General features: G+C 50.8%; 10 protein-coding genes across 10 annotated transcripts; 4 read left to right on the top strand and 6 right to left on the bottom strand.

Moving 5' to 3' along the window:
* Positions 1 to 226: 226 nt before the first annotated feature.
* MIND_00033600 (P-type phospholipid transporter) lies at positions 227 to 2437 on the bottom strand (the record flags this gene model as incomplete). The annotated part of the gene is made up of 9 exons (XM_037357305.1): positions 227 to 1146; positions 1191 to 1335; positions 1390 to 1464; positions 1511 to 1715; positions 1772 to 1873; positions 1925 to 2049; positions 2097 to 2234; positions 2288 to 2362; positions 2405 to 2437. The coding sequence occupies 9 exons, from the start codon at positions 2435 to 2437 to the stop codon at positions 227 to 229; spliced, it is 1818 nt and encodes a 605-aa protein (XP_037225215.1).
* A 250-nt stretch (positions 2438 to 2687) lies between these two features.
* MIND_00033500 (P-type phospholipid transporter) lies at positions 2688 to 7475 on the bottom strand (the record flags this gene model as incomplete). The annotated part of the gene is made up of 20 exons (XM_037357304.1): positions 6965 to 7475; positions 6767 to 6918; positions 6510 to 6718; positions 6179 to 6463; positions 5957 to 6132; positions 5270 to 5907; positions 5000 to 5221; positions 4703 to 4951; positions 4571 to 4654; positions 4412 to 4526; positions 4275 to 4361; positions 4082 to 4227; positions 3919 to 4033; positions 3596 to 3873; positions 3403 to 3545; positions 3332 to 3357; positions 3096 to 3279; positions 2955 to 3044; positions 2788 to 2901; positions 2688 to 2733 (listed from the first exon to the last, which is right to left on the bottom strand). Exons 1-20 carry the CDS (start codon positions 7461 to 7463, stop codon positions 2688 to 2690), a joined length of 3858 nt encoding a protein of 1285 aa, XP_037225214.1. The 5' UTR covers positions 7464 to 7475.
* A 37-nt stretch (positions 7476 to 7512) lies between these two features.
* On the top strand, positions 7513 to 9873 carry MIND_00033400 (uncharacterized protein; the record flags this gene model as incomplete). Its single annotated transcript, XM_037357303.1, has 7 exons — positions 7513 to 7933; positions 7981 to 8204; positions 8254 to 8406; positions 8459 to 9102; positions 9148 to 9234; positions 9283 to 9639; positions 9687 to 9873. Exons 1-7 carry the CDS (start codon positions 7531 to 7533, stop codon positions 9871 to 9873), a joined length of 2055 nt encoding a protein of 684 aa, XP_037225213.1. The 5' UTR covers positions 7513 to 7530.
* On the bottom strand, positions 9802 to 10646 carry MIND_00033300 (uncharacterized protein; the record flags this gene model as incomplete). The annotated part of the gene is made up of 4 exons (XM_037357302.1): positions 9802 to 9901; positions 9958 to 10124; positions 10175 to 10321; positions 10374 to 10646. 4 exons carry the CDS (start codon positions 10644 to 10646, stop codon positions 9802 to 9804), a joined length of 687 nt encoding a protein of 228 aa, XP_037225212.1.
* A 143-nt stretch (positions 10647 to 10789) lies between these two features.
* MIND_00033200 (uncharacterized protein) lies at positions 10790 to 11656 on the bottom strand (the record flags this gene model as incomplete). Its single annotated transcript, XM_037357301.1, has 5 exons — positions 10790 to 10962; positions 11013 to 11130; positions 11177 to 11312; positions 11360 to 11480; positions 11530 to 11656. 5 exons carry the CDS (start codon positions 11654 to 11656, stop codon positions 10790 to 10792), a joined length of 675 nt encoding a protein of 224 aa, XP_037225211.1.
* Positions 11657 to 12140: 484 nt separating this feature from the next.
* Positions 12141 to 14093, top strand: MIND_00033100 (Protein kinase domain-containing protein; the record flags this gene model as incomplete). Its single annotated transcript, XM_037357300.1, has 12 exons — positions 12141 to 12419; positions 12473 to 12507; positions 12554 to 12581; positions 12629 to 12700; positions 12748 to 12780; positions 12834 to 13105; positions 13151 to 13169; positions 13220 to 13299; positions 13350 to 13431; positions 13482 to 13685; positions 13732 to 13865; positions 13922 to 14093. Exons 1-12 carry the CDS (start codon positions 12252 to 12254, stop codon positions 14091 to 14093), a joined length of 1299 nt encoding a protein of 432 aa, XP_037225210.1. The 5' UTR covers positions 12141 to 12251.
* Positions 14094 to 14332: 239 nt separating this feature from the next.
* MIND_00033000 (Mitogen-activated protein kinase) lies at positions 14333 to 16023 on the top strand (the record flags this gene model as incomplete). The annotated part of the gene is made up of 9 exons (XM_037357299.1): positions 14333 to 14506; positions 14556 to 14590; positions 14637 to 14736; positions 14784 to 14816; positions 14867 to 15138; positions 15186 to 15284; positions 15335 to 15416; positions 15468 to 15671; positions 15721 to 16023. The coding sequence occupies 9 exons, from the start codon at positions 14333 to 14335 to the stop codon at positions 16021 to 16023; spliced, it is 1302 nt and encodes a 433-aa protein (XP_037225209.1).
* Positions 16024 to 16085: 62 nt separating this feature from the next.
* MIND_00032900 (Multifunctional tryptophan biosynthesis protein) lies at positions 16086 to 18583 on the bottom strand (the record flags this gene model as incomplete). The annotated part of the gene is made up of 2 exons (XM_037357298.1): positions 16086 to 18207; positions 18258 to 18583. The coding sequence occupies 2 exons, from the start codon at positions 18581 to 18583 to the stop codon at positions 16086 to 16088; spliced, it is 2448 nt and encodes an 815-aa protein (XP_037225208.1).
* A 143-nt stretch (positions 18584 to 18726) lies between these two features.
* MIND_00032800 (Carboxypeptidase) lies at positions 18727 to 21224 on the bottom strand (the record flags this gene model as incomplete). The annotated part of the gene is made up of 19 exons (XM_037357297.1): positions 18727 to 18800; positions 18855 to 18869; positions 18917 to 18937; positions 18984 to 19071; positions 19121 to 19145; positions 19193 to 19233; positions 19282 to 19516; positions 19566 to 19643; positions 19695 to 19721; positions 19765 to 19973; positions 20023 to 20156; positions 20204 to 20216; positions 20263 to 20397; positions 20451 to 20468; positions 20525 to 20595; positions 20648 to 20701; positions 20753 to 20808; positions 20856 to 20937; positions 20981 to 21224. The coding sequence occupies 19 exons, from the start codon at positions 21222 to 21224 to the stop codon at positions 18727 to 18729; spliced, it is 1620 nt and encodes a 539-aa protein (XP_037225207.1).
* A 573-nt stretch (positions 21225 to 21797) lies between these two features.
* On the top strand, positions 21798 to 25143 carry MIND_00032700 (uncharacterized protein; the record flags this gene model as incomplete). The annotated part of the gene is made up of 13 exons (XM_037357296.1): positions 21798 to 21947; positions 21996 to 22016; positions 22066 to 22143; positions 22190 to 22205; positions 22250 to 22317; positions 22368 to 22592; positions 22643 to 22707; positions 22756 to 22837; positions 22886 to 23077; positions 23124 to 23162; positions 23215 to 23243; positions 23293 to 23750; positions 23798 to 25143. Exons 1-13 carry the CDS (start codon positions 21873 to 21875, stop codon positions 25141 to 25143), a joined length of 2694 nt encoding a protein of 897 aa, XP_037225206.1. The 5' UTR covers positions 21798 to 21872.

The following is a 25143-nucleotide window of genomic DNA, read 5'->3' as shown; positions in this document are numbered from 1 at the left end:
ATATACTATACAGCTTGTGGTACACGCAGACTCGGGTATCGCCAACTGACCCAGAATACTTTATTACATAGCGCTAAGTGGGGGGGATGGAGACCGAGTAGATTGGACTAAGATAGAGAGCAATGGGGGCCTGTGTATGTCGTGAAATCCAATGGAGGAAATAAGAGACGTCAGAATAGTAATAGCCGAAGTGGGCAAGCACGGAGGGAAGATGAACGGATGGGGGTTATGCGTCCATGCACCAAATCTCGAGTTTTCCCTCGGGTTTGCCCTTGGAGCTTTCTCGGGCAGTCTCGATGGCAAGCTCGTAGTCTGACTCGTCACGGAGGGACACCTTGCCGCCGTCCTCATCCCTGAACTTGAGCGACAGGCCATTGATGTCCTTGCCAAACTTAGCCGTCACCTTGTCCATAAACTCCTCAAACGGCGTTTCTGGCGTCAGCGCCATTCCACGGACATCGTCGTCGTAATGCAGCTTAACGCGGATCTTTATCAGCTCATAGGGGCCGTCAAAGTCGTCCCCGCTCGCATAGCCCTCTTCTTCTTCTTCATAGGTGCTTTGCGCACGTCGGGAAGTCGCACGCCGGGTCACGCGACGCCTGACAGACCCGCCACCATAAGAGCTTGGCGCATAACTGCTGCCTGGGGCACTGCGAGTTCCCGATCGCTGGACAAATGCACTGGGTGGCCCAGCGGAAGGCGGTGGGTTTGCATTAGTCCGAGCCCATGCCGCAACACGGCCTTCCTGAGGGGCTTGGTTGGGGAGAGGGGGTGGTGGTTCGTCGGTGTAGGCATCGAGATAATCGTCATATATTTCCGTGAGACGGCTGGCTGCCTGGCCTTTGCCAGGAGGTGGATCACGGTTGTTGTTGGCAGGGGGAAGAGGTTTGTTAGCACCACCGGGAGGAGATCCACCACGCTTGACGCTAAGTCCACGAACAGGTCCGCCCATTCCACCACCAGTAGGTCTGTTGAGAACAGTATTGCTTCTCGCTGGACCACCCAGTCCTCCACCGGTAGCCGACGAAGGAGATCTTGCTGGTGGATCAGAGCCTCCGGGAGAAGTGACCTCACGTGCATTGCTCGGGACGCTTAATGTTGTCTTCGCGCGAGCAAGAGGAGCCGGGGGACCATCATCATTCGCACCTAGGCAACGTTGAGATCGTGAAGATGAACATAATAAAGCTTACGGGTGGGCAAGCGAGTGTTGCTGCGTGCCAGCGCACCTGCTTCATTATCGGCGTAGACACCAGATGGTGTGATTCCCTGATTCAAACGGTCGCTGCCACTGAAACCAACAGTCATGTCCCGAGCATCGCTTGCGGCAATGAGTTTCTACAAATGAATGATCAGGGCTCGAATGCATGTTGATCTCAGGGTATGACGGACCGCTTTGCCCATGTAGTCTTTGGTCTTGGCATTGACAAGTTTCTTCTCGGACGGCCGATATAGAACCCCGACGGGCTACAAGGACATTAGAACGAGAACAGACGGGAGAGCATCCACGCACAATGCTGAATACCGTATAGCCCTCACCGCGGTCAGCAATCGCATCATCGATAACGTTATGCTCGTCAGTTGCCTTGACTCGTCGGGCCTCCTCCATGTCGGTCAACCCTTCGTCGAGACGACCCATGTAAATTAGTGCGAGGCCCTGGTTAAACAGGACCTCAGCAGAGAAGAGCCGGAACTTGAGGCCCAGCTGCTCATAGTTGCTGTTTTGGGAACAAAGTGAGCAGACAATAGTAAAGGAGAGTAGACAAAGACGCACATTGCCTGGTTGCCTCTGAGATATAACAGCGCCTCCTCAAAGTCCTTGTACGCCAGCTCATATCGAGCTAGGAGGAAGTTGGATACGCCGCACTGGAAATAGCTAGGCAACGTCAGATGGCAACCCGGAAACGATGAACTCGCTCCAACGCACGCAACGGCCAGATAGCTGTCAAGCTGTGTCGCCTCAATGAACCGCTCTACGGCTGCTTCGTGTTCTCCCAAGGTCGCGTAAATGAGCCCCATATTAGTAAGAATTTTGGACGAGTCGGCGATGCGCTAGATCGGGGTGAGCAGCGGCAATGAATAATAAGGCAACTACTGACAGAGAAGAGATCGAGAGACTTCTCAAAGTCTTCTTTGTCGTAAGCCTCGAGGGCTGCGGCCCAGGTTTCGAGTTCGGCTTTGAGAGACATGGCGTTCCCGACGCAAAGGAGGAGTGAAAGAGCGGGGTGGAGAAAGGTCTAGAAGAAGAATGAAAGGAAAGTAAGAGACACAGTCTCGTGGTGGTACTAACGAAGAGAGGGTACGGCAACGGGAAACAGACGTCTCGCTCGCGTCGCAACGGTGTTGTTATATCAGTGGTGATTACCTGTCACACACAGCGTCACACACACATCCAGCTCTCGCCAACTCTCGGTAGGCCGATCTTTTCAATATCGGCCATCTTATCCCGCCTCGACCACTCATCTTGACAACGACGCCAGCACAATGCTGGCTGTTCACCTTTCTTCAGGCCAAAACTCACCCCTTGAGTTTCACCTTTGATCAACCCATCAGCTTATGAGCTGTGTTCCGCTGCCTTTAACTGCAGTCTTCCCGCGGGAGCGCGTAATAACAGGCAGTAAGGGTTAAGGTCAGGAAAGAGTGCGGGACTAGAAAAGCAATAAGATAATGAGTACAAATACATAGTCCATCTAATATCCTGAAGGCTTGGAATTGCCTTTTGATGTGTCGTACGCCCTAAGTCAAGATTGAGTCAACACTCCACTCAGATCGTTCCATAAAACGACTGACCGAATCAATTTTGCTTGGTCCTGCTTTCCACCATCCTCTGTTTGGCTGAAGGCAAAGCCACGATTACGGCGCATTCGTTGGACCGCACGAACCTTCTTGATCGCCTTTTGGAATCTAGGGTTGGATGGTCAGTTTCTCCCGGTCAAAGAGCATGCTGATCTACTCACTGCTCCTGTCGAGGCCTGTAGTCAGGAATGTTGTACTTCTGCAGCTCTTGCGCAATATGGTATGACGAGGGCATATACGTCCGTCGGTAGCTAGAAGAACATGTCACCAAAAACATCCTTTGCCGATCGTGAGAAACTCACTATTTCCAGCCGAAATCGCGGACAAGACAGAATATAGGAATGAAAAGAAGGACGAGGTAGAATATCGAATCTGTCCATAAACGTGGCACCAAACCCGAGTATTCTTGTGAAAACCCAAGAAGGGGCGTAACGAGGGCGTATAACGGGAGGAAGAGCATGGCGAAAATGAAGGAGCCAGGGATGGCTGCATTAAGTCAAAAACCTTTCAAACAGAGAGGCAACTTCAATAGACTTACCGGCTGCCGTATATTTTGTCCATAAACTAGAACATGATTAACAGAATTGAAGCGATGGAACAACCACTTACTCTGATATTAATGCCGCCTTGCCTAGCACTGTGAGGAGCACCGCGAGATAAAGCATGGTCCCCCAATACCAATGGCCCGAATCCAGACCAGTGGCTTGCTTCAGGTCTCCCCAGAATAGGACGACGGAGAATGCGAACAATACCTATCCGCACTGTGTTAACATTATTCGACATACTCGAGGTTATAACTGACCAGGCTGTGGTACAATGCGTTACCAACCCACATCCAGAAGGCGGTGGTCGTAAAGAAGATGTTCTTCTGGCCAAGCATGTAGAGTTGCGGGTAACGATCCAAAATCCGCGCTGACACGAATTGGTCGAAAATACCGATGACAAGTGGAGGCAGCAGTGTGAATACAACGTTGTACATGGACAAAGTCCACGATTCGTAGGCGATTTGTCCAGAGAAATTATTGAAAAAGGCAAACCAGAACTGGGTCATGTAGAGCGTGATGTTCTTATAAAATGAGTCTAGTCTGGATCAATAGAAGCATACGGACAAGTCAGATCGCGCACAAAGAATCAACTTGGACAGTCGTTGGTAGCTCCAAGCACCATGGACAAGGAGTAGTTTCTTCAAGAATCGGAATTGGGAAATTGCCACATCAGCAGATCGCGCTGCTTGGAGACCCTGTTCAGGTTGTGGTCACCGCTGCCGATGGATGATGGCTTCACTTACCTCCACTCCCGAGATACCAACTCCCACATGTGCGGCTTGGATCATACTCACATCGTTTGCACCGTCACCGATGGCAAGTAATATCGCTTTCTGGTTCTTCTTAACGAGCTTGACAACCAAAGCCTTTTGCAAAGGCGAAACACGGCCTTGAATATGCTGAGCAAATATGTCGGGGATAACAAATGAGACAAACAGCAGATGACGGCTTTGCACATGATGGCAAGCTCCAGAAAGATCTTAGAAAGCGGTTTCTCGAGAGCAAACCCAAGACTTTTTCCGTCTGGAGCTAATCGTCAGTCTCCGGCACAAATCAAGAGCACTGCTTCTCACCGATCACTAAAGCTAGATCCTCGAGTTCTCCCGTACTCCGTTGGCTCTTTATGGCAGAAAGTCGCTTGGCCAAAAACTGCTCGGTGTCATGCGAATTCTCTTCATTGACAACAACCTGTCCATGGTCAGCACAGCCCTATCCAAGATCACATATCCCACCAGATTCATCGACTCTGATATGAGTTTGCATGACATTCCGATGTTGATCGCAGTTTCTTGTCGGTCTCCCGTTAGAACCCAGACCTAGCGCGTTGGTGAGAACATGTCCAGTTGCCCTATCATAGTCCATACCTTGATTCCGGCCATCTGGAGGGTATGAATGGTATCAGGGACTCCATCTTGCAGCTTGTCTTCAATGGCAGTGGCACCCAGCAAGAAAAGATCTTTTTCGATCAACTCCGCAGCCCGGTCGAGAGCTTCACCTCGACCGTTGATGGTGCCAGCAGCTTGGTCATAGATGGCCGACCATTGTCTGTATTCTTGCTCTGGAATATCCCTGTACGCCAAACACAGCGTTCGCAGACCCTCAGTAGCGTAGTCCTAAAAAGGAAAGTTAGTCTGTGGAGGGCAAGGTCACGTAGTACCAACCTCAAGATGCACCAATGTTTTCTCGGTGTACGGTTGGTTCTTGCTCAGCCTTTCCAAGATGACAGTGTCCGCGCCTTTCGTGTAGATTTTGATCTTGCCATTGGGCATTCGAACGACGGTAGACATTCGCTTTCGTGTCGAATTGAACTCACAAACGTTGAGAATATCAAACTGTTGTGATTGCCCTTGGATATTCACGAAAACGGATTTGGGTTTGCGAGTCTACGGTGAAAATAAGTCGGAGCATTGGAAAGATAATGGTCAACTGACATGGAACTGGTATCCCAGCACTTCTGCACCAGCAACTAGCGCTGCCTCATCAGGGCTGCTGGCCTGGAAGACAGTCTTCCCGTCCTTGACTTCAGGGATCACAGTGTGGCAGACCGCAAGAAGTGTCAAAAAGTCGTTGACAACCTCTCGCTCCATGACTTCTGGCGCATTGGCGGAACCTGCTGCGCTAGGGTCGACGAATGGATTGGGATTGTCGCTAAGCAGCGCCTTCATCTCGGCAAAAGTTCTCCAGCCATTATCCTTCCCTTCTTCACCATCGCCCCGTTTGCCTTCCTCGACAACCTCGGCGTAGGCGACCCCAGCTATGCTACAACACCTGAATTCCATTTCGTTGCAAGTCAACGTGCCCGTCTTGTCGCTGAAGACATATTCGATTTGACCCAACTCTTCGACGAGAGAAGAGGTTCTGCAAAGAGCCGGGGTGTCCGTTCGTGCGTAGTACATATCCAGATCGGAATTGATTAGTCGTGCTTGTTGGAACTTGACGAACTCCATGGTCACGATGAGCGATATAGGGATTAGATTGTTGTAAAGAATAATGAAGGTCAAGATATCTGCCGCAAAGTCAATAAACTCTAAGAAGAATAGATTGGTCAAACCCTCGATGAAGCTTTTGGCTATGAGAAATGGGTTAGTACAAGAGTGGACTGCTATTCTAACACGCACCTCGGCCACCAATTGACGTTGTCTCGAACAGATACCATTGTTGACTAGCAAAGAACCATGACCGGATGCTTCCCCCGATTGAAGAGCCAACGGAGAGGGCCAATAGGAATATAAAGAGGAAGACGATTTGCAAGTTGACCTGACGCTCGACGGCGGTTCTCTTGATCGGAGCGGCACTGGAATGATTCAGCGCAGTCAACATAACAGCGACGAGTAGCTTACGTTGCATTTCGCATAAGTTTAGTCTCATGGCCAGTGTATACCGCTACGCCATATGCCCAGGAAGTGTTTCGCAGTTGGGCGCCGCGCAAAAGGACTTGATCTGGTCCTAATGGAACCTGTTTAGGCAAACCGCTATTCGTTATAAGGTCGAATGTGCCCTCGAACGTGTAGAGTGAGTTGTTGGGCTGTTCCGCTCGAAGGGATCCGCGTAAGGAGCTAACGAGAGAGGGAGCGACAAGGGAGGAAGTGTGAGTCGAAGCTTGTTTAATCTTGAGGTTGGTTTCACTGGCGCGAGTTAACGAAAAGAACGAGGGCAAGCAAAAAGACACACCCGTCAAGATTCGCGGTTTCAATGTAACATAATCCTTCAGGTTCACTGGAGCTGAGGACGACCATGTCGGCGGGTATAAACTCGTTACTCTCCATTCGAACCACATCCCCAACACTGATATCCTGCCACTTCTTGTCCACGAACGTCGAATCTGAAGCGAGAACCTTGGCCAGTCTCGCATTGAGCTCTGAGTCTGATTGGTGTCGTTTCTAGGTAAAACATCAGCTACGGATTCAATCGAGCACACTAAGACGCACCAGATCTTCTTGAATCTCCTTGAATGCTGAAGCGAGGAGTACAACACCGAGAGGTACTATCGTTGTGTAGCGCTGGGTTGGGGACACATTCGGTATTTGTTGGATGCAGGCGGTAAAGAGGAAGAAAAGGTTGGCGTATCTGGAGAATTGTTCTGCGAAAATTTAGATTTTCGGCTTGTGAAGCAGGAGACCACACACCTGTTAAGAACTTGGGGATGAAGGATGCAACATTGTATTTGCTGGTGGAAACGAAGTTGGAGCAAAACTCGGCGTTGGCGGCCGCGTTGTTGAGTGCTATCACTCTGTCGCCTGTGAGCTCCTTCTCCTTCTGCCATGGCCATTTCCATCTCCTCCGCGGTTTGGTGGGCTTCGTTTCCGTTGGCTTTGGGGAGGTGCCGTTGAATGTGCTTGAACCAGCAAAAGGTTGGTTACGAAACTCGTCCTCGTCCCAACCCCGAGGCTGACCTGTTCCAGCAGGTGGTGCCGCATTTCTTGCTAAAGGTAGGCCGCTGGCCTGTGAATCCATGGGTCCGGCTTGCCTCCCAAAGGCAGAGTCGGGAAGATCATCATCGTCATCGAAGAATGGGTCGAGCAATTGAGGTGAGTTGGCTGGAGGATAACCGTCGTTAGCTGGTTGGTATTGCTGGCGAGTCGCTGGATTGGCCTGTGAAACAAGCCGCAAGAAATCCTCGCTCATGTTGGTGGTGCGCAGCAACCAGAATTTGATGGCTCTAAACCCCCCGTTGTTTCTGAACCACCATGCCATGATGCCGCACCTCAGAGACCGTGAGCAGCGAACTGCCACCAGCCATAGGCCCCTACTATCTCTCCCCAAATACCATGACAAAGACGAAAAATACGGAAAACGACAACAGCAACAGCCATGGCATCGTGTTCCACTCTCGGTTGGCCGCTTTCGATTCCAGCTCTGGCTCCCCAACATTAGAATAATACACACGCGACTCGGCCGAAAACGCGGGATCTTGGCTTTCGTGCTTACTTTGCTCCTGGCCGGTTTTGCATTATTCGCACTCGGAAAGCGTTTCGCCAGCAAGCACAAGAGCTGGCCCGGCACCGACAGTCCAACGCTTGTTTTCAAACGGGAGAGCTTAGCAAGGGTCTGGCTCTGGGAAATTGCGAGCGGACATCATCCAAGCTATCGAACGGGTACAATCAGTCCATTTGTCGCGTCCACACAAGCTCATCAACTCTAGCCCCACCGAAACTCGGTCTTAAGACTATAACTAACCCAGCAGTACCCCCTCATCCTGCCTCAGTCAGCCGTTTCAAGCCTTCCGCCAGCGGGGTAGGGCCTAAACGCATGTACATCAATTTACATGCCTCGATCCCAAATGTTGCGTATCCACCACGCCCTATACCTGGGTCTATTGCCGATTTGGACATCATAATAGAGAAATGTGACTTCGGAGAAGGAAAGGTGAGTATACTGGAGCTGCAGGCTAGCGTCACTAATCCATGGCTCACAGTATGTCCGCGACTGCTTGGAGTTTTTGCGCGTTTCCGGTGGCCTTGATAACGGTGATCGCGTCAGACGTGGCGATCTGGAGAGCTACAAATATATTTTTACAGAAGACGCGGCCTCAGCACATAATTACATCCCGTCGTTGGACAGCCTCACGGTCGCTACCCAATCTTTTGTCCCACCTTACTCCCCATTAACGTCTCTTTCAGCCTGCTGGACGGAAGGGCATCATTCGGAGTGAACACGAAGCCTACCTTGATGAGGGTTTTGCTCAGAGCCGCCATACTGATTCGGAACCTCCGATTTCCCTGCCTCCGCTTGCCCCGCTTTTCCGCTATTCTCCCGAAAACCATGTTTGTGACCCGGAGGACCCTAGAATATTTCACATTTATTGGACTGGGCCATTTACTGACAAACCGTACTTCGCAATCCTCAGTTTCCTATTCACACAAAACACCCAGCTTCACGTTGCCGGCGAAGTAGACGCAAACCATTGTCCACCGCAACTTTGGGTGTGGATCAATCTGGGGCCCGCTGCCGCCGTTGGTGAATCCGCTACCCGCGATCTAGTCGCGGAGCTCAAATCCAACGTCTGGGCGGCGCCGTTTCTCCACCCTCGTTTCAAACACGTAATCCACTTCAAACTGTGGAATACGGCGGAGCAGCTCGACAGCCTTCCAGAGACCAGCGAATGGCGCTCCAAGAAGACGATTTTCAAGAGTGGCGGCCATATACTATCCACAAATGGCGACCAAGACCATAACGCGAATCTCACCGGATCTTTGTCTCCGACTTTGTACGACAAGCTTAGTGTGATCATGAGTGACATGGCTCGATTCATCCTCTGCTACAAGTAGGCTTCCGAGCTATGAATATTTTCCGCTGACATGGGCGCTAGATACGGGGGCATCTATGTGGATGCTGACACCTTGTTTCTGCGAGATTGGGAAGAGCTTTGGAACTGGAAGGGAGCTTACGCGTACCGGTCAGTCAATCGACAAGCTCGTCATTTCCGACAACTAAATACCTGTAGATGGAGCTGGCACGATAAGTATAACACGGCGGTTCTTCGTCTCCGCAAGGGATCAGCATTAGCCCATTTCCTCATCCGGACTGCGGTCAAGAATGGATTCGACTTCCACCCCTTTGAAATCACCAAATATCTCAAAGAGGGTCAACTTGTCCACCTATTGACCAGACTCCCTGACGCGATGTTTGATGGTGCATGGCTTAATATGGAAGGCTATCAGCGCGAGAGGCCACCTCAGCCCTTCTTCACGCTGTTCGAAGACTTCTTCGTAACTCCCGTGGTCGACAGTGGGGCTCCGGCAGCTCTGGGTTTCCGGGGTTTCTTTTCTGGTGCATATTCCTACCACTTCCATAATAACTGGTAAGCATGGTTCAGTTGTGCTCTAGGTGGCTAAAAGGAATACCTAGGTGGAATAAGGTCGATCCTGCACGAAATTGGCCGGATTTGGGACCGAATTTCCAGGGGCAAAGTACGATGGACGAGAACCTCGGAGATCGACGAGACTTGGACTGGTCAACTGTGTTAAAACGGACGTTCGAGAGTTATCTTCGCGGCGAACGACCGAATATGTATGGCGAGTTTTTGGTCATATAGGCCAAGTGATGATATAAGCCCGATGTATCTACAAACTGATGCGAATCCTCATCACGTCTAAAGAGACTTGTCAGAAACTCCAACCTCGTGAATGGTCTACTCGCCGTTAGCTCTGCTTCCAATGCCTCGATCTCAAGCTCCAACGCCTCCCTCTGTCGTGTTAGCTGTTGCAGTCGTCGGGCTTCGAGTTTTTGTGCTGCCGGCGCGTTGGGTGCTGTGTGACGCGTTGTCCTAGACTGCATGGTGTCGGCCTATACTGCAGTGAGCATCGAGATGTGGCGAATGAAATCCAGTAAGTAACCTTGGTCTTCAGAACAGCTTCTTTCTTTTGCAACGCCTTGAGGCCTTGCTCTGCGAGCTCGATAAGTTCGTTAATTGGAGGCTCGACTTCATCCGCAAGTTGTGTCTTGTATTGATGCACTGTGTCCTCTCGGAGAAGCAGGAAGAGCTGAGCCATTGGGCATGAGAGAAACGATCGAGTAATCAGATAGACCACCGACGCGTTTGACTTGTAAGACTTTGTTCATTCGGTGTAGATCTCTGCAGCCGGAGTATAATAACGCCTCCGCTTCGTATGCCTGGGCGACTGGTTGGAGACGGTCATCCAAAAGGGCACTGTGCCACACCTCTTCACAACAGTCTTCCATCAGTGCAACACATTCTTCGAGACTGGGGGGACAAATGGCATGGATGTCCCCCCGATAGAGCTCCGAGCCGGCGCCGGTGAAGATGGATTCTCTGCCTTTGATGTTTGCACGCGAGAGTCGAGACATAAGTAGAGAACGATCACGTGAGAATACACGCGTTTGCAGTCAATCGAATGTCTGTGCTACTACCTAGTCCCAGAAATTTATAACCTCTGCACTACACATAGGTTCGAATACAATAGAGTCCATGTAACATGCGGTAAAAGTGGTTAGACTTTGTGACTTGCGTCGCTGTAGCCCGCCGGTGGGAAGGCGCTTTGGGTTAATGGGTGAGCCTCCTCCCCTTGCACCTTGACGTAGGCAGGCCCACTGCGATATCCAGGAATGGAATTTTGTTCTGACCGCAGCTTTCTTGCGTATGCAGCGATGATATATACTCCGTCTGAGTTTTTGTGAGATGAATTCGAAGTGAACGAAAAACGTGGAACGCACAGGCTTGGAATAATATCGGCAAGACGGAGCCCAAAATCATCTCCCAAACCCTTCGGTTTGCGAAGTTGTCGCAGGCGTCGATGACAGCTTGCGTCGTTGAGCTCCCGACACACAATTTCTGAACTATATGAGCGTTGCCAAGACAGTAACCAAAGGAAAATCACCTTGAGCTGACTCCGGTCCACAATGGACAAGATGATCGCAGCAAGCGTTACTGCTATTTGGCAGACGAGGCTTATTTTGCAGAGCGTAGAAAATATTCGGACCATCGACTCTTTCTTCCGAATAGCACCAATGAAGCTAATTTGGAGGATTAAAAAAGCACTAAGACTGGTTGTAGCACGCACCCCAGGAGCGAGATGATGGCGACGAAGGCATAGATGACGGCGATCGCGAGAGCAATGTACTTGTATCTTCCGCTCAGTTGGACGTCCACGGTTGTGTCTCCAACAGTCCAGCGGGACTTGTCTAACACGCAAGTGAGTGCAACACTATTTGAAGCGTGCATGCAGCGTACCTTGAGCGTCAAAAATGAGAAGTGCAATCATTACACCAGACACGAGAGCGCTAGACAGGAATTCGAGGAAGGAGATAATGAGAACTCCCAATCGTAAGGGAAGGCAACACAAATATTTAGGGGCCATGAGGAAAGAAGAAGGGAGAGGAGTCTCAGTCCACACCCAAGACCGCGTTTTTATGGCACCTAGCCCAAGCAGAGATCAAAACGTCACGGGAGAGTCGGCTGTGAGAATGGCTGTGTTTCCACACAGCCAAGTCTGTGCTGATTTACCGCAGCTTTTTGAGTCAGTCCGATCGTTCGGAGGACCTATTTCCCAACAACCGAAGCCACTGAGCACAAAGAAAGGCAAAATAAACGGCAAGCTCACAGAATACAAGGCCCGCGCCAAACGATACCCTCGGACCGCAATTGAACGAGGCGATTTCCTTGGCAAGAGGTTAGCATAACATAACTTGCACAGGTTCCGGAAGTTTAAGTTATCGCATCCTACTCATACTTCGAGTAATTTGGAGGAACGATGCCAGACATGAGAATTGAGCTGTTGCCTCAACCTTGAAACATGGGTAAATGCTGGAAACGGCTCCTGGTGATTGCATGTCACAGATCGACGAATTCAGGGCAACGGGTTTTTGCTTTCAGCCTCCTCTCATCCTAACATCCGACCACCAATCCTCTCTCTTCGAGGTTGGACTATAATCGAAAGAGGATCAGCAATTATCATGCAACGCCACACCTTTTCAGCGTTGAACTCGACCTTCGTGGTGGATGCAGACTATCAGTTTGTCAAGGAATTAGGGCAAGGTGCTTATGGATGCGTCGTTGCTGCAAGACATCGTCGTTCTGGTGAAGGATGTGCCATCAAGAAGATCACAAACATTAACACCAAGGTTCGTTGTGTTCCCTAACCCTTTTCATGGACATCGCCCACATCTTCACATAGCGTATTCTTACTAAACGTTGCTTGAGAGAGATTCGGTATCTTTCCCGCCATTGGGGATGTCATTATACTCAATGCCCATAGCCTGCTTCACCATTTCCGTGGACACAAGGTTTGAACTGGGTCATTCGCCTGGTAGTCGCGCTTAATCAAGCACAGAACATCACATGCTTGTACGATATGGACATCGTTTTGCAGCCGACTGGAAACTTTGACGAGGTCTACCTTTATGTGCGTCGCGGCTATTTTTGATCATCTGCCTCTGACTTCTCTGACAGGAAGAACTTATGGAGGCCGACCTCCATGCGATTGTATGTCTTGACCCAGCTCAGCTAGCTAATCAAACGACATTGACTTTGCTCAGATTCGCTCAGGGCAACCTTTGACAGACGCGCACTTCCAATCATTCCTCTATCAGACTCTGTGTGGTCTCAAGTACATTCATAGTGCCAACGTCTTGCATCGTGACCTTAAGCCTGGCAATCTTCTGGTCAATGCCGACTGCGAGCTCAAAGTCTGCGACTTTGGTCTTGCCAGAGGCTACACTCCGGGCGGAGGCACGTCCAAGGCTGCTGGCAATCAAGGCTTCATGACAGAATATGTCGCGACACGTTGGTATCGTGCCCCCGAAATCATGTAAGACGGACTATCTAAGCGATCTAATCTCTCACGTTATCACAGGCTCAGCTTCGCCAATTATGTGGGTTCTTTTCTTCTTTCGCTACTTTGCTGTGTCTTATTCAATCTCAGACCACTGCCATCGACGTTTGGTCCGTTGGGTGCATTCTTGCAGAACTTCTAGGCGGAAAGCCGATTTTCAAAGGCCGAGAGTGGGTTTCGGCGCTGTTTGTCGGTTTTTTATGTTGACCGACCAACCCAGCTACGTTGATCAGCTCAATCAAATTCTTCATTACCTCGGCACTCCCTCGGAAGATACCCTTCGCCGGGTCGGTTCGCCGCGAGTATGTTAATTTGTCGTTCCTGTTGGTGTCACTTACTCAAGCTTGGATAGGCTCAAGATTACATTCGCTCACTGCCAATCAAGCCACGGGTCCCGTTTTCTACCCTCTACCCTCATGCCAATCCTTTGGCAATCGATCTGCTCTCCCAGATGCTCTGCTTCGATCCAGCTAAGCGTATTAGTTGCGAACAGGCCCTTGCACACCCATACCTCCAAGTTTGGCACGACCCTGCCGATGAACCGGTTTGTGAATCCGTAAGTTCATCTTTAATCGTGTTTTTTGGTGCTTAGTATATATAAGAAATTCGACTTTGCTTTCGAAGAGGAAGACAGCATAGAAGGCATGAAAAAACTCATCGTCGAAGAAGTCAACTCTTTCCGTGCCGAAGTTCGCCATCAAGCCCGGGCGGCTGGCCAGGTTCGGCGTCAAGATAGGTATATTGGTTTTCGCTACGATTGGATACCAATTGACGCGGCATTTTCTTTTCTAGTCTTCCTATCCCATCCCGCGACGAAATCATCAACTCGCCTGTCCAAGAAAACAGCTATCCAACCTCATCATTCACTGATCCCAGCGCGCCCCGTCCACCCAGTCCGACTATGGACGACCCCAGCGAAGAACTCGAGAGGGAGCTTGCTGGAACGCATCTTGCTCGGAAGTGAAGCGTGTAGTTTCTGTAGATGGGACTAAATATACCGTGTGAAAATGTGCGTTAGCTGGAGGTTAACCGGATGCGGGCGATTTTTGATGAGAACAGAATTCCAGCCATCAACTTCTGCACAGCGCTCTTTGGTGCCTTCGCGTAACGGAATCTAAACATCGGCCGCTGCCTTATAATTCGCACGTCGTTCGTCGTCTAACAGCCTCTCTTCATCCTTCCCCCTACCAACCTCTTCCCATAATGCAGATCCAGAGGACAAGTTTCAACGCCCTCAACAGTACCTTTGTCGTCGATGCAGACTACTCGTTTGTCAAGGAGCTCGGGCAAGGTGCCTACGGATGTGTGGTGGCAGCCAAGCATCGCCAAAGCGGGGAGGGTTGCGCGATTAAAAAGATCACCAACATCAACAATAAGGTTTGGTGTCGTTGACTGCTCGCTTCAATGTCACCCAATGATTAAACAGCGAATCCTCACCAAACGCTGCTTGAGGGAGATTCTGTGCGCGCCGATGCTTGGGCTTTGGGCCGTTCTAATCGCGGTCTAGCCTATTACATCATTTCAAGGGACACAAGAACATTACCCACCTCTACGACATGGACATTGTCTTTGATGCCGCGGGCGGTTTCAACGAGGTCTACCTCTATGTGCGTTGCGTCAACACCCCCCTTATTTTGGTCTAATGCCCGTCCAGGAGGAGCTGATGGAGGCAGACCTACATGCGATTGTTAGAATCAGTCTTGTGTGCTGCAGAAATGATTCTTAACCGCCAGACAGATCCGCTCTGGCCAGCCTCTCACAGATGCTCACTTCCAGAGCTTCCTCTATCAGACCCTGTGTGGCCTCAAATACATCCACAGCGCCAATGTTCTCCACCGCGATCTCAAGCCCGGAAACCTTCTGGTCAACGCTGACTGCGAACTCAAAGTCTGTGACTTTGGCCTCGCCCGGGGGTATACGCCCGGCGGTGGGGCCTCCCGCGCTGCTGGAAACCAGGGGTTCATGACTGAATACGTCGCTACACGGTGGTACCGGGCGCCTGAGATAATGTCTGCCGTCTAACTTCTTCTCCTACCCCCGGTCTGACACTTTACAGGCTCAGCTTTGCCAACTACTCGACAGCGATTGATATCTGGTCGATCGGCTGTATTCTCGCGGAGCTTTTAGGCGGTAAACCCATCTTCAAGGGGCGGGAGTACGTCTTTGTTCCCAGAAAACAGCCTGATTTGCTAATCATCGCCGTAGCTACGTAGACCAGCTGAATCAGATCTTGCACTACCTGGGCACCCCCTCGGAGGATACCCTCCGTCGGGTGGGTTCTCCCCGGGTACGCTAACTTAGACTTCGATTGCTTGACACCTATTCTGATCATCTTTAGGCCCAGGACTATATTCGTTCGCTGCCGATCAAGCCTCGCGTCGCCTTCTCGACGCTCTTTCCCAATGCCAACCCCCTCGCCATCGACCTCCTTGGTCGCATGCTCTGCTTCGACCCGGCGAAGCGCATCAACTGCGAGCAGGCGCTCGCTCACCCCTACTTCCAAGCCTGGCACGATCCATCCGACGAGCCTGTGTGCCAAACGGTAGCATTCTCATCCTGCATTTTGTTGCGGAGATTGATCATTTTCCCAGACCTTTGATTTCAGCTTTGAGGAGGAGGACAGCATCGAGGGCATGAAGAAGCTCATCGTTGAAGAAGTAACTGCATTCCGCGACGAAGTCCGCCAGCAAATGCGTGGTGGTGGCCAAGTCCGCCGCCAGGAGAGTCTGCCTCTCCCGTCTCGCGATGAGATAATCAACAGCCCCATCCAAGAACACGGGCCCTTCCATGGGACCACCTCTGGCTTTACCGCGCCAAATGCACCACGCCCACCCAGCCCCATGATGGACGACCCCAGCGAGCAACTCGAGCGGGAGTTGGCACGTGGCCTCTGAGCCTGAGTTGAATAAGTACGGACACTGAACTATATTTTAATACGCTCTGCGGAAATAATACATCATGCGACACCACCTCTAACATTACCAATAAACGCTTTGACCGCCGCAATATCCTTTGCCGTCCCATCTTCAGTTTCGACACCGCCACTAACATCGACCGCCCAGGGTTGGACTTGCGCAATCGCGACAGCGACATTGGAAGCTGTCAACCCACCAGCGAGAATGATAGGGAGCGGGTACTTGGAGTGCGCCGTCGTGATGTCATTTGCCTGAGGAGGAATTGGCTCATCCGCTTTTGTAGGCTCTGGTGGTGATTGTTCTACTGTGGCGCGTTTGTACGAAGCCCCACCATCAACAACGATCTCCCCAGTTTCAACAATGCTCTTGGCCAAATCCCAGTCGAACACTTTCCCCGTCCCTCCGCTGACACCGCTCCCATCTTCTTTCAGGCTGTCAAGCAGGATGAATTCATGGGCACCGCCCCGGGTGATTCCGTCCAAACCCTTGCCGTCCTTGCCAACATGGAAGGCACGAATGACCGGGACGGGTATATGCCTCGCCCATTCCGTAGGCTCCGAGCCGTGAAGTTGGACGATGTCAAGCTGTGCATGGCTCACTGCATGAAGTATAGTCGAAAGCGATGCATTCTGGAAGACGCCAACGAGTAGCGGCCGACCATATGTATTCGACAACCGTGTGGCGTGGCCCGTAAACCAGGGAGTGTTGGATGACTCCTCTAGGGGCTCTGTGGCAGTGGAGGAGAATCGCAGGGCACGAATAACCTCTGAAATGTCCCTGGCCGTTTCTAGATCAATATGTCTTTTCGATTTCTCGACAAACATCAATCCAAGCATGTCAGCGCCAGCCTCCGCAACAGCGAGAGCCTCGTCTTTCGTACGAATCCCGCATATTTTGACGAGAGGAGCGCTTCCTCGCCATTGCGAGGTGGAGACTGCCGTCTCAGGTAATGTTAGGAGTTCGCGAATGAAAGCTGTGGTATCGGTAGCGCGCATGAGGCTCTCTCCAATTAAAACAGCGCCCACTCCTTCCGCAGCATACTTGTCCACATCTTGCGCTGTTGAAATGCCACTGAGAGCACAAAGTACAACATCTTTGTCTCTCACCATCTCGCTCAGCCGACTTGTCGTGCCCATATCAACGTCGAAGTTGTGCAGGTTGCGGTTGTTCACCCCAATAACCTTGGCTGGCAAAGACAGCGCCAGTTCCATCTCCTTGGCGTTGTTGACCTCTACCAGGGGTTCCATGCCCAGTTCGAGACTGTAGGCGTAGAGTTCTCGAAGGAGATGCTCTGGCAACATGCTGACGATCAGTAAGATGGTGTCTGCTCCCCAGATTCGGGACTCTAGTATCTGGTATTTGCTGAGGATGAAGTCTTTACGGAGGATGGCAGGTCGATTAGGAAGATTCGCAACACTCAAACGCGCATGAAGCATATCGTGTAGTGTACCGAGGAACCATTTTGGCTCAGTGAGGACAGAAATGGTGTGGGCCCCTGCTAAAGCATAAGTGAGGGCCTGAGCAGGAGGGGATGTCGAGAGCGATATAGGTCCTTTGGATGGGGAGGCACGCTTGATTTCGGCCATTAGAGATGGACGGCCAGTTGCATTGTCTCGCAGTCGAGGAAGGAAAGGAATGAGTGGTGGCGCAATGTTCAGGGAAAACAGTGTCTCTAAATCCTTCAGAGTCGAGCCTGGAGTTTTTTGAGCCGCAGCTACGTCTGAAAGGCGCTGAGCATAAATTTTCTCGAGGATGGAGGGTATCTTTGCGGCAGCTGCAGGGCTGACAGCGATTCCATTAGGTAGAGCTTCAATAGGAAATGTGGGGAGTGCCGAATCAAGGACACCAAAACTTGGATTTTCCTCCCACTTCCCACCCCGCAGAGACAAGAAGTTGCGAATAAGCTCGTCGCCACCCTCCGATAAAACACTTTCTGGATGATATTGGACTGCCTCGACTGTGTATTTGCGATGTCGAACACCCATGATAACTCCCGAGTCCTCGCTCAACGCAGTAACCGCGAGCTCCGGAGGAAGGGTAGTCGTTGACGCGCTGAGAGAGTGGTACCGGGTCGACTTGATGTTCTGGGGGACATCTTTGAAGCAGCCACGATTGTCGTGTCGTATCCGACTTATTTTTCCGTGCATGATTTCTCCAGCGTAACTGGACAGATGATTTAGTGGGAGAAGGTGCCTTGAGCATATAGTACTCACGAGATTTGGCCGCCAAGCAAGTCTACGAGACACTCGAGCCCCATGCATACTCCCAATACTGGTACCTTCCCCTGGAAGTAGTCAATCGCCGCCTTCGAGATCCCCGAGTCAGTTTGTGGATGGCCAGGTCCAGGGGAGATGATGAGTGACTTGATTTTGAGTTTGGGTATCAAGGACGGGGGGATGGCGTCGTTCCGAATGACGGTGACCGATGCGCCGAGTAAACAGAGCTGCTGATACAAATTCCACGTAAAAGAGTCAAAATTGTCGATCATTAGTACATCTAGCTGGGTCGCCAGGTTGGGGGGAAGAGCATTATCCGCCATGGTGGCGTGAGGCAAGGACTTCAGAGGGGTTGGCACTGATCGGCATCGGTCAAGATTTCGGAGAATTGTTGGTGGTCGACTACAGGAACACAAAAATTTATAAAGCTATACTAGACTTCCTGCTCTGCCTCTCCTCTGAATGTTTAGCCTGAAGAAGGAGTCGCCTGTTTCCCCAGTAGGAAACTGATAGTGCTGAAAGCTGCCCAGGGGACGAATTCTAAACAAAAAATCTCGCATCAGCAGTTGGTACCCCGATTGAAAGAATCATTACGAGGAGTCATATGTCCTGCAAGCGATATAAGCCAGTGTAACACGGGTAACAAAGGAGCATACCAGAATAGTAAAATTCGACATCTACAACTATGAGCACGCTCAATCAAGGCAGTTCACAAATGCTTACAGGTCAGTCCGCGCTCAGTGTGTTCGTTGCCAAAGACTCCCATGTTTTTAACCTTGAAGCTTTCCGGTTCAATCGGCGTTTGAAATCCCTGTTCCCTTTTGTTGAACGCAGGTTAAATGATTAAGGACAAGCTCAACTTGGAGACCACCCCACGTCATGTTCCTGGAAGCAAGTAAGGTTTGGTCGGTTGGATGATACGAGTCACCTACTGGATAGCGATTCGGGTCCCCTCCGACATGAGGATCATATCCTATATTGGTTGGTTGATTTAGTTGACGACAGTGCAAGATCGGCTCACCGCCAAACCATGGACTACAACGGTGCGCACTGACTTCTCGATGACGTTACCCAGCACACTGATGTTGCTTCCAGCAGCAGTTAACATAGAAGGAACTGTGCGATCGCCTCCAGGGAGATAAACACTGCCATCCGAGCAGGTTTCCCAAACGATGTGGGGAGCGTGTATAGCATCTTGAACCTTTGAAGAAGTCAGCAAGCGTCTTTCACGAAAAATGTGACTCTTGACATCAGTTCTGCGGAGAATATCACTTCCGATGCCATTTTGTAGCAAATGGAAGATACCTGTTGAAATAAACGAATTCTTGTGTTGAGCGAGGGAAACCCAACACGCTCCAGAGGTTCGGGAAGGTATCAGTCACTCTGTGTCATGGGCATTAGACATTCCTTTCGACGTTAATGAAGAAAACAAACCGATAAACGTTAAACACCGGGTTCAGACTGCGAGATAAGTATCCCCTAACATGAATGAACATATACGCACACTCCAACAGCACGCTGAATAGGACTATGGAGACGACAAGCGGTGGATGCGGAGGTGCTGCCCTTGGGAACTCCAGCGGGGAATGGAAGCGGACCAGCGGGAGGGTAGGTCACGAATTTGTCGACATAATCGGTGTACCCGCAACTGTCTGATGTCGCCTGGAGTTGTGCCATGAAGGTGCTATTGAATGGGAACACATTTTTATTCGCCTATGTGTTTCATTGATGAGAGACTGAGGCTTGATTTGTGCATACGCACTTGCGCAAATCGGAGAGCAGGAATGTCTTGCTGCACGACACCGTAGGAAAGGGACGGATCAGCGATCCAGATGCCTTTCAAAGCGAGATCGAGCCCGGGATGTTCGTAAATCCAGTTGGCAATTCGTGGAACGTCTTGGATAATGTCAATACGCTCTTCACAAGGAGGAAGCAGGACATACAAAAGCCAGCATACTAGACAGAGGTTAATTTACGCGTGAATTACCAATTCACAACTCACGCTTTCACCCGTTAACCAAAGATTGTTTCCCTTGAGCTCACTGAAGACTTCTAGGAATTGTTCGAAGAAGCCAACGAGTTCCTGTGCTAGCTGATCATCATTGGTAATATTTGGGGTCCCTTGGCTGAATCCAGTCTGCAATAATCACTGTGTGAGCGCCAGAAATAGAACAGAAGCGGCCGTCATACTCCAACTGGTTGCTCAACCTGCAATCGTGAATTCAGCTACAACGGCCATGAGCTCAGCTACCAAGTACACATACCCATATCATATGACCGAGACTATTCCATGCAAATGGATTGGGAGTGGGTTCCGCTTGACCCCACGACCAAGCTGTTGACTCGATGTAAGTCACGTGCATGCCATTTATTTTGGGCACACGCACAGATCGGCCCGTTTTCCTGCAAGAATCCTTCAAGACTACTGCATCCCGGGCCGCCTGTCACGTATGAGCTGAAGAGAGAGGGCTGACGCCAGAGAAAGAAGATACCGTTAGTCCAAAATATCAGATCTTTGGTATTGGACGCGTTGGTAGTCGGCCAGAACCTCGATGAAGAATGAAGACTGCGATCTTAGCTAATGAGCAGACTTACCAGAAGAAAAGTTTTCGCGTCTCGTTTGGGTCGCCCGAGATGGGCATCAAACCCGACCAAGAAGGTCCAGCATCGAAATTGACTATGTAGGTCAACAATTAGCTATGGATAAATAACATGTGTACCATCGGGAATGGTGGTTCCATCCACAAAGAATTTTTCTGCCGCTGGGTTGGAGAATGTGATGGTAGATTCCCTCTTGGCGACCGATTGCAATTGGGGCGTTGGACCCAAAAAATCACCAAGCCGAGCGAGCTGTTCACGTTGGATTTGCATTGCATCTTCAAGACCTTGCATAGCGCCACCCAAGGCGGAAACTTGACTGAAACCCAGCGAAAGCAGGGCGAATAAGAGTACAAGGCGCGCCATGGTGAAAGATTGAAAGTGAAGCGTTCATGGTCAGCGAATTTATATGGAGGACGCTAAAATAGAAAACTGGCATGCGGAGAGTACTTCTTTCTTGCCTCACATGGTACGCGGCGCTCCGAGTCTTGAGAAAACGGTGGCAAACGGGGGAGAAATACTGATGGTTTTTGGTTTCCAGCTGTAGGCCACCCAAGCTTGAGATGTCACTGGTGACCACCATACATTCTCCACACTCGGCTGCTTGCCAGCAAATGGATTTGTGGAGCGCATAGCCAGATTGGGGCAAATCACCCGTCAATCCTTGAGTGACGAAAATTCGAGGTGGCCTATAATTTTGCCAACAGCTGTCAAAATGACTTGTATTGACCTTCAGGAAGCTGATTTGCCTATAGCCTCCAGAAGACGACTAAGTGGTTTTCTGGTACGATAAGGAGCCGCATGGAGCTCTTTCGAAGCACAGAACTTGCGATGACGAGGTCCAACTGGAACGCGGACCTGATGGCGGCGAAAGGCTTGGACGCGTGACATTCTGTGACTCGGGGTGCCTTCCGTCATTGTGCACTGAAGAGAGAGCAGCTTCAAGCACCAGGCCCGCCTCGTTGTTCAACTTCACGACTTTTCTTACGACTATTTTTGCGGACCCGGAGACCGATGGGAGAAACTTGTCATGCGGAAACCTCTCCTAGCTCTCCGCCGTTACTCAAGGACGGCAATCTCGTTTTCCAGGTATGTTGCCTTCCTTCGGGTGCTATCATATCTCAAGAATATCTCCAGGCCCATCATGTCGGGTGGATTGTGAGTGTAAACAGCAAAATATGTTATTGAAAAGTCAATCCGGCTCTAGATCGCCAGTTTCTTCACCATCGTCGCCATTATAACGTCCTTCTGGCTCGTCAACAAGCATCTGCAATGGTATACGAATGTGCGTCGCTGGATAGCTCATAGTCTTCAGCTAACTTTTTTGTTAGAAACGCGAACAACGATGTAGCACTCATCGGTCTTGTCTCCCACACGCTGACTCTTTTCAGATATAATCCGGCTCCTGTTCATGGTTCCAATCTACGCGGTCATTAGTCTTGCGTCTTATTTCTTCTGGGTGCGCTATCCGTTCCTCTCGTTTGGCACATATAAGCTGAATCTACGCAGAATCACGCCACCCCATTACTTCTCGTCCGGGATGCCTACGAGTCCACTGTTCTGACAGCCTTTTTCTACCTGCTTCTAACCTATCTTTCGCCAAATCCCGACGAGCAACGAGAAATCTTCCGCAAAGTTGGTTTATCCCGTGAAGTTGATGCAGAGCGTGTCGCTCGAGGTGAAGAGCCCACCAAGTGGATGTTTCCTTTTGGCTTTGTCAAGTATAAGCCCGCGGTGAGCGTAATAACACTGTTACTCGCTCTCCCCACTGACGTTGACCTCAGGATGGTCTGTACTTCCTTCAGCTGATGAAGTGGGGTGTGCTTCAATATTGTGTGATCCGGCCTCTGTATGTCCTCCCCTTTCCACTAGTACTCCCCCCACCAAACACTTGCAGAACTACGTTGGCCGCCGTCATTCTGAACTATCTCGGATGGTACTGCGAGGGCTCGTTTAATCCAAAATGGGGCTATGTTTATGTGGGTCTTCCTGCTTTGATTTTTTTTCTTGTCTGAACATGGGAACAGATCATTGCTCTCGTGTCCCTGTCGGTTTCCATCGCCATGTACTGTCTGCTCCAGCTGTACTTTCCCGTTTCCCAGTTTCTAGCACCCCAGAAGCCCATCCTCAAGCTGTTCGCCATCAAAGCCGTCGTGTTCCTTACTTTCTGGCAGAGCACCTTCTTGTCCGTACTGGCCATGCTAGGGGTCATCAAAGATGTCAGTACTCTTGTCTGGTCGATGTCTACCATCTTATCTATCGCAGACCACCTATATGACAAGTGAGGACATCAACATCGGTATTGTGCGTCCCCAAGATATTATTTTGACCTATTTTTTGATCTTCCTGCTTCAAGGGTGCTCTTTTGGAAACATTTGAGATGATGTTCGTCCATTGTCGTACCCGATCACTTATCTGATTTGGTTAATTATAGGCTGTTTGCTTTCCTGCATATCAAGGCATTCTCGTATAAGCCATATAGGCCGTTCCACGACCCGAAGTCCAAATTACCACCTCCCACACCAACACCACGACTCCGTTCTCTTGGCCATGCTTTAGATTTCCGCGAGACATTTAGGGAAATACGCATAGGATGGGTGTATATCATCGACAAAATAAGGGGCCGTGAGCCGACTCCGGACAGAGGGGCACGTCGATTTGGTCACTACGAGAGCGCTTTTGGCCGGCCTCGTCCATCAAACTTGCCCACAAGCAAAGCTATGGACGACAAAGCTGAGCAGCGTGATTTGGAGAAAGGCCTTCTCTCACCACGCGCTCTGGCTGCCAACGACATCCCATGGCTTAAGCTTCCCGGTGATGAGCGGCGGGAGAAGAGTGAAGACTTGGAAATCCAAATCGAGCGAGAACTTGAACGTCGTGGTTACGGATCACGTGCGTCTTTCTTTGCGTTTGGTCGAAGTCGTGTAACACAAACACAGATATTCCTGGTCGCGGACACATTGGGCAGGTTCCTGAGACCCGCCGAACTCCGAGCCACAAACCGCAGCGCTCGTGGTGGCGCAGCGTGTATAGCCGTGTGTCTCAGTCTGCTGCTGAAGCCGAAGACGAGGAGCGCCTCACTTCTAAGCCTCCCAAGAGGAAAAAGACGCAATCTCGGCATCGGTCTCGTGACATGGATGCAGATTATGGATTTTTGACTCAACACGACATGACCTTCGATGACCCTCCTCCACCCTCGATATTTGCTGCCCGAAATCATTGCCGTATCCCAGGAGAGGATCAACTCGACATTGTTGCTCCGCTTTCGGTCTTCGATGAACATCGCAGCTCGCGGCAAAACCGACCATCTCACAAGATGCGACATTCAACCCGTCTAACTTCGCCGCCCGTCGCGCCGCAATCTTCCTACTATACCACCCCAGCTCCACCGATGCCGCAATCTCCCATTGACGGAGAAAGTCTTTTCGGCCGCATATTCCCGCCCAGTACAAACCCTCCATCGTCCGCTGGCCATGGTCCTCTTAGCGACACCGAGTTGCCTTCAGTTTCTACTCATGGCGTTGCACCGTCAAGAGCAACACCCCCTGGTCGTCTGATTCCCGCTACTCCCCAGATCGTCGGTCAATCTGCTTCCGGACCTAGCCGCTCCAGAGCATTCGTCACGCCACAACCGCAGAGGGCTGTTACTGCACGATCTGTTGAAGCTTTTCCTTCGAGCGGAGAACATTGGACTTCTATGCAATCCATCGACAAGGCCCCAGCTTTGACGCTCAACACCCAGCCTGATGGCCTGCTTTTCTCGCCACTTTCTGCTGACATAGGGGCTCACGAGTTCGGCGAAAAGATGAATCGTCGTTCTGGAAACTTAGGGCGCCAGTCTGCTCAAATCTACTCCCCCGAGTCGCCATCTCGTGCCAAGCGACGTCAATCAGTCGACATCAGCGGTGTTCCGCAACTCCCTCAGAGTAGTTATAGTCCACCACACACGGATCGCGGCCGAACGAGCTACCGGAAACCACAACACAGTCATAACAATTATGAGGAAGAGCTACGCCATTCCGGATATAATGACAACAACATGCGGAGCGATATGACCCAACCCTCGCATTCTGGGACCCGCCATACTCAGAAATACCCCACTGTGATGCCCTCGAAACTCGTTATGCCGCCCAGCCTTGCAGCGCCTGGCCTCCCCATGCGGCAGATCTCGAATCCCCAATCATATCCTCGCTATGGCTCGCCTGGCGCAGGCTCTTCAACGCCCTCGGTCAATAGGACCCCCCCGAATTACCACCCTTACGACAAACGCACGACACGACCATGA

Source organism: Mycena indigotica (genome assembly GCF_014461135.1).
Source record: "Mycena indigotica strain 171206Taipei chromosome Unknown Mind.scaff0001, whole genome shotgun sequence".
In the NCBI taxonomy this organism is placed as follows: domain Eukaryota; kingdom Fungi; phylum Basidiomycota; class Agaricomycetes; order Agaricales; family Mycenaceae; genus Mycena; species Mycena indigotica.
This window is presented reverse-complemented; position numbering and strand designations above follow the sequence as displayed.